General features: G+C 51.4%; 1 protein-coding gene across 1 annotated transcript; it reads left to right on the top strand.

The window, feature by feature from the left end:
- The first annotated feature begins 2,894 nt into the window (after positions 1-2,894).
- Positions 2,895-5,835, top strand: C1qa (complement C1q A chain). Its single transcript, XM_028759850.1, has 3 exons — positions 2,895-2,992; positions 3,869-4,038; positions 5,037-5,835. The coding sequence occupies exons 2-3, from the start codon at positions 3,876-3,878 to the stop codon at positions 5,609-5,611; spliced, it is 738 nt and encodes a 245-aa protein (XP_028615683.1). The 5' UTR covers positions 2,895-2,992; positions 3,869-3,875; the 3' UTR covers positions 5,612-5,835.
- Positions 5,836-6,839: the final 1,004 nt, after the last annotated feature.

Genomic DNA, 6,839 nt, shown 5'->3' with positions numbered 1-6,839 from the left:
ACACACAGAGACACACAGAGACACACAGAGACACACAGAGACACACACACAGACACACACAGACACATGGACATACACAGACACACACACACATAGACATACATACAGGCAGAAGAAAACACACACAGAGACACACACACAGAGACACATGGACATACACAGACACACACACACACATAGACATACAGACAGAAGGAGACACACACACAGATACACACACACAGACACATGGACATAGACATGTGGACATACAGACACACACACACACATTTGTTGTTACTCCTCAGATTCCTGACTCCACTCTGCATGACTTTGTAAACAATACTGCAAGGGTTTCCCCTGACTCAGTCTTCTGCCTCCCCTCCAGACGTCTGAGCTCTGTAGACAGGGAAGAATGTGCCTGCCCACACTGTATCAGCCTGAAGATGTTCCCTCTGCAGTATTTCAGGGGTTGTTGCTGACCCACTGTGTGTGTGTGTGTGTGTGTGTACATGTATGTGGAAACCAGAGTACAACCGTCCAGCACATAGGAATAAGGCAGGCAGATAAGCACATCCTTTCAAAGCCAAGCTGGAGCTGTGTCTAAGGAGCACCAAGGGTCACCTGCCACTTCTCAGGAATGTCACTTTGCATAATGTTTGCTCTGTAAAGACAGCTGTGAACTGGGAGAGAGTCAATTACTCAAAAGTATTTTAGCCTCATAGCGGTGTAATGATGGTTTTCCATTAGCCTTTATTGTCCCACAGAACTGTAAAAAAAAAAAATCTTAGTTTGTGTTACATTTAGTCATTTATTTTGTGCTTGTGTGCAGAGCGCACATGGGAATCACAGGACAACTTTCAAGAGTGGATTCTCACCCTCCACTATGTGGCTCCCAGGAAGTGAAATAAAATCATCTGGCTTTATTCCAAAAGAACTTTAGTCAGTTTTGTATGTAGCACATCAATCTTACAAATCGTCCAGACATCTTATTTTGACAGAATCCCTCTCCTCTCTTTTCTCTATAAGTGAGGTTTTCTCTATAAGTGAGATTTGGATGCCCGTCACTGAGCCAGGTGAGGCCCTGAGGCTCTCATCATTCATAGGCCACGAAGCTGACATGTCCCAAGAACTTCTATTACACCTGTCTGTCTGTCCATCTACCTATCAATCACCTGTTTGTATGTGTGCTTGCATCCACAGAATACATGTGGAGATCAGAAGACAAGTCAGGTCACCAGGCTTTATGGCAAAAGCCTTTACCTGCTGAGGGATCTCTCTGGCCCTTGTTGTTGTTGTTGCTTTAAATAATGCCTCATGTAGTCTGGTCTAGCCTCAACCAAGGTGGCCTTGAGTTCCGAATCTTCCGGTCTCTGCCTCAGCAGTGCTGGGATTATAGGCATGTGCCACCATTCTTGATGTAATAGTAGATTTTTTTTAACTGAAAATATGTACATGTATTTCTTTCAAAAACGGTGCTGAGATGAAACTTGGGACCTTATCCATGCTAGGCAAGTCTCTAGGCTGAGCCACCCAAGCCTTGTGGTTCTGTTGCTGTTTAAATGTTGGTTTGAAGGGCTTGGCTGTGGCTCAGTTGGTAGAACACTTGCCTAGGATTTATGGAGCCCTGGGTTTGATGGCCAGCTCTGAATAAAGCAAGCACTGGGGCACACCTGCAATCCCAGCACTCAGGAGGTAGAGACAGGAGGGTCAGGATATCAAGGCCAGCCCAGGATATATTAGAACTTGTCTCAAGACAAGATGCTGGGGTCAGTGAGTGAAAGTGCTCACCTCACAAACCTGAGAATGTGAGCTCAGATCCCACGGGAGGAGAGAACCCATTCCTGAAAGTTGACCTCTGACCTACACACATGCTCCGTGGCACACAAACCTGCACTAACATGCATATACGCAGAGAAATGATAAATAATCTTTAATATTGATGAAATTCAGTGAATAAGTGGTCACAAGATGCCCCAGTGCTCTGCAGCCACCTGACATTAAACTTTCACAGCCCTCTGAGGTAGGATCTGATCCCAGCTTACAGATAAAGAATCTGAAAGTGCATGCCTTTAATCCCGGCACTCTGGAGGCAGAGGCAGGAGGATCTCTAAGTTCGAGACCAGCCTGGTCTGCAAAGTGATCTCCAGGACAGCCAGAGCTCTACGGAGAAACCCTGTCTCAAAAAGAAAGAAAGAAAGAAAGAAAGAAAGAAAGAAAGAAAGAAAGAAAGAAAGAAAGAAAGAGGGAAGAATAAAAAAGGAAAAAAAGTAAGAGTGGGCTAGAGAGATGGCTCAGAAGTTAAGAGTGCTGACTGCTCTTCTAGAGGTCCTGAGTTCGATTCCCAGCAACTACATGGTGGCTCACAACCATCTGTAATGGGATCTGGTGCCCTCTTCTGGCCTGCAGGTGTACATGTAGGCAGAGCGCTGTATACATGATAGATCCTTAAAAAAGAAACTGAGAGCAAAGAGATGTGGTAGCTTCCCAAAGACAGGCTGCTAGGGAGTAGCGAGCTTTGAAACTCATTGCTCTGTGCCTTCGATCTCCCAGCGGCCTGTTCTCTCCCCTCCCAGCGGCCTGTTCTCTTCTCTGCTCCCAGTGGCCTCTTCCTTCTTTGAATTTTATGAGCACTTGACCCTGAGCTCTGGTGTCTTCCCTAATTGTGAGAAAGGCCCCAGGTTATAAGTTGGAAGACAGAGTCCTTCTGCCCTGATAGTCTTTGCTTCTCTGGATCCTGAAGACCCCCCCACTTGCCACCCCTCCCCCCCATCTCCAGAGCCCTCATGAGTGTGGCTGGATAGGACATCCCCTGTCCCAAACTTGCTGAGGTCTGCTTAAAATTTTTGTGTGTGGTGTCTGGCCCTGGGGAAGTTCAGGGGGTAGATTCCAAGAAGGGGAAGTGGGAAAGGATGTGAAACTTGGTGGCACCCCGGTGACACCCCTTTGCTGATGGGTGTCCCACCATCAGCAAAGGGTTGGAACATCCAGTTTGAGCGGACCACGGAGGCAGGTGAGGCCAAGCCTGAGGGAGAGGGGGCTGGGAAGCTAAGGTTAGCTGGACCACTCTGGACAGCTGAGGCGGAGGGGGAAAATATTGCTGCAAGCTAGTTCAATGCAAGAATGGATAGCGTGAGGACACTGACATAGGACTCAGAGCAGGCGGGTGGAAGGACCCTCTCTCTGGCCAGAGCTTGGGGAACAGTGAGAGAAAGCAACTCAGACTCATGGACCCTGCTTCAGAAACACAGACAACCAGAGCCCAGCAGCAGAGGGGTTTGCAGGGACAGTCGGCCCTCGTATAGCTGTAAAAAGGGGCTGAGGCTGCCGGAGAGCAGGCAGATGTTTGTGAACGCCTGTGAGTGTGCATAGCTCGCCATCTGGGCCGGAGATTGTAATTAAAACAGTGCTGACACTTGGTAAATATTTGTTCAGTGAGATCCATCATCCGTGGGAGTGTGTGAGCCTGCGTGTCAGAGAGTGGGGAGGTCTGTGTGGATAAAACGCTGGGCAGGTGCAGGGGGAAAGGTGGGGTTGCGTTTAGGGATAGGGATAGGGTTAGGTCAGGGTCGGTCAAGGTCAGGGTCTGGATTAAGGTTAGAGCTAGGGCCTATAGGTTAGAGCTAGGATTAGGGTAGGAGCTGGGTGTTAGGGTTTAGGTCAGAGTAAGGGTTGGGGTTATAGCTAGGGCTAGGGGTTAGGGTCAAAATCATTGTTAGTGCCAGAATCAGGGACCTGTGATCAGTCCAGGTGCTGAAGACATGAACGGGCACCAAGGCCCCAGACTGGGTCACATAGCCTTGCATGTAGGACACCTGACATGCCATCGTGAGACACACATGTGACTCTTGGTGTCCAGCATGCCCAGTGTCCCTGTGTGTCTCTGCAGGGACATCATGGAGACCTCTCAGGGTTGGCTGGTGGCCTGTGTGCTGACCATGACTCTGGTATGGACAGCGGCTGAAGATGTCTGCCGAGCACCCAACGGAAAGGATGGGGTTGCCGGAAATCCAGGCCGCCCAGGGAGGCCAGGTCTCAAAGGAGAGAGAGGGGAGCCAGGTAAGCCTTCTCTCCGGCTGGGGCGCTGGTCCTGCCATCCTGGAGGCAATGGTTTAGGGGATCCTGGGAAGCAATGGTGCATTTGAGTTCCAGAAAGCCATTATAGTGTGCAGTTCACCCTGGAGCCTGAAGGCCTAGCCTTCTCTTGGCCCTTGTCCCCAGCCTCAGACCTCTCTGTGACCCTTTCCTGCTCTGCCATCCCTCTTCTGCCTTCCTCCTCCAAAGACCAGGCTGCACAGAGAATGGTTATGAATGGCCTAAAAGAGAGGCCCAAGACTCTAGAGTCAAGAGCCATTCATTGCCTTGTTGGTTGAGCTCAAACAAATTACAGATGTCTCTGAGATTCCATTTCCTCCTCTGTAAAATCGACGCAGAGCCCCGCCTGGGGCGTAGAGAAAGATCAGCCAATAGTGATAAGCCTTACCTAGCCTATAGAGGAAGATCAGCCAATAGCAACTGTCCCTTGCATTTCCTTCCAGCCCTTTACTTTGTCCCTGCTCTCCTGTCTACTCTACCCTGTTAGAACACACGATCCTGAGGGGGACGAGAGGGGAGGAGTTATGACCAGAGCCAGAAGGAAAGACCCCTGTCACCCTGAGCCTCCCAGTCTCTTGCAGGCCAAAAGGACCCTCATTGACATCCGTGCTAATTTGCATACAGTTGTGCCACAAGGTCCTAGATCTGAGAAAGGAGTTGGTGATCTAGAGGTGACAGCCATGGGCAGGACTCAACTGAGCAGCCAGAGAGCCAGCCCCACCCCACATTTCCTAGAAATGCAGGGTCTGCCACGTGGCTGCATTTGCTTCGCTCGGTTTTGTAGATGAAGCAGAGGCTCAGAGAGGTTGGCATGTTTGCCCAAGGCCACACAGCCAGTCAGGCCAGTCAGACTCAGTCTTTTCAAAGCAAAGGCTTTTTCCTGCGAGGACAGGCAGGCTCTGGACTCCTTACCCGATGCCCAGCCCACTCCACATCCACCAATCTGCTCTCTCTCCACACAGGAGCTGCCGGCATCCGGACTGGTATCCGAGGTCTTAAAGGAGACCCGGGTGAATCTGGGCCCCCTGGCAAACCGGGCAATGTGGGGTTCCCGGGACCCAGTGGGCCCCTGGGAGACAGCGGCCCCCAAGGACTGAAGGGTATGAAAGGCAATCCAGGCAATATCAGGGACCAGCCTCGGCCGGCTTTCTCAGCTATTCGGCAGAACCCACGGACGGCTGGCAACGTGGTAATCTTTGACAAGGTCCTCACCAACCAGGAGAGTCCATACCAGAACCACACGGGTCGCTTCATCTGCGCAGTGCCCGGCTTCTACTACTTCACCTTCCAAGTGATCTCCAAGTGGGACCTGTGTCTGTCCATCGTGTCCTCCTCCCGGGGCCAGCCCAGGAATTCCCTGGGTTTCTGTGACATCAACAGCAAGGGGCTCTTCCAGGTGTTATCAGGGGGCACCGTGCTTCAGCTGCAGCGAGGGGACGAGGTGTGGATCGAGAAGGACCCCGCAAAGGGTCGTATTTACCAGGGTCCTGAAGTCGACAGCATCTTCAGTGGATTCCTCATTTTCCCCTCTGCCTGAGCTGGGGAGCCGCCCCGCATTCTGCCATCTCCTGCACTCCCTGCTGTGGCCCCCCACGCCCTGCACCTCCTCCCTCTGCACTCTGGGAAGTGCAGGGGCTGGGGCTTTAGCACCCCGGGGGAGGGGCTGGCTCGGAGGGCACTGAGGACTGATGTCTCTCTGTACACGGCCCAGTGGTTTCTTTAAGCACTGTTTGGAATAAATGATCCCATCTGCGTCTGTGACTTGCTGTGCAGTGGCTGGCTGTTCTGGGCACTGAGCAGGAAGGGGGTACGAAAGTGGCCATCACTGACCGCTTGAGGGAGAGCAGCATTAGCAATGCACACAATGGTTGGAGGGGGAGGTGAGGGCATATCCTCTAGGCTCCAGATGCCAGCCCCTGCTAACTACCAGATCACACCACATGGCCTCAGTTTCCAAATCTGCTAAGTGGTGCCAATAATGAAAGCTCAGAGATGAGAGGGGCTGCTGTGCCCAGCGCGTGAAAGCTGGAGACAGGGTCCATTGTTCTGTTTTGGTCAGTATGATAGGCAAGCTCCTGGGTGAGCATTCTAACCATACCTCCCAGATGATGGGACAGAGACTGGAGCAGGGGACATCAAGCCCCAGGTCAGTACCTCAGGCAAGGAGCTGGGGTTGAAATCGGGCTAGCTGACCAATATCCTCACAGTCTTCCCAGCTATATACTTGGGCAAAATCATGCAGACGCTTCTGCAGCTTAGCTCAGAGAGGGCAAACAAGTGTCTCAGGGATACCCAGCAGTCTTTTCCCAGAGCTGGGTTTCCTGAGTGTTTTCCAGGAAGACATGGAGACTAGAACTGACTGTTTAGCAGCCCTGGGGGGGGGGGGGGAACAATCGAGGATCTTGGGTGCTCAAGTGTGTTCCCACGATCACAGTGTCAAACACAATCACACATGGAGACGTACACACACAGTTTTACAGCAATCACACACACACTCTGTCTCCTGCTCACACACACATTAGCCTTAAGACTCACCATGGTCCCATGTTCCTGAGCTGAGGCTCACCCACTCCTCACCAAAACATGGGCTCAGGGACTTCCTCTTAAAACACTATGTACAGCCTTGTACACACTAGTTTCTTCTCCAAGCACACACACTCACACACATGCACACACACATGGGAACACATGCATGCATGCACACACATACATAGGTACACACACACACATGGGTACACATGCATGCATGAACACACACACATGGG

The sequence above is a fragment of the Grammomys surdaster genome, unplaced genomic scaffold (genome assembly GCF_004785775.1).
Source record: "Grammomys surdaster isolate TR1022 unplaced genomic scaffold, NIH_TR_1.0 126313, whole genome shotgun sequence".
Lineage (NCBI taxonomy): Eukaryota > Metazoa > Chordata > Mammalia > Rodentia > Muridae > Grammomys > Grammomys surdaster.
Note: the sequence above shows the minus strand (reverse complement) of the source record. Positions and strands in the feature narration are given on the sequence as shown.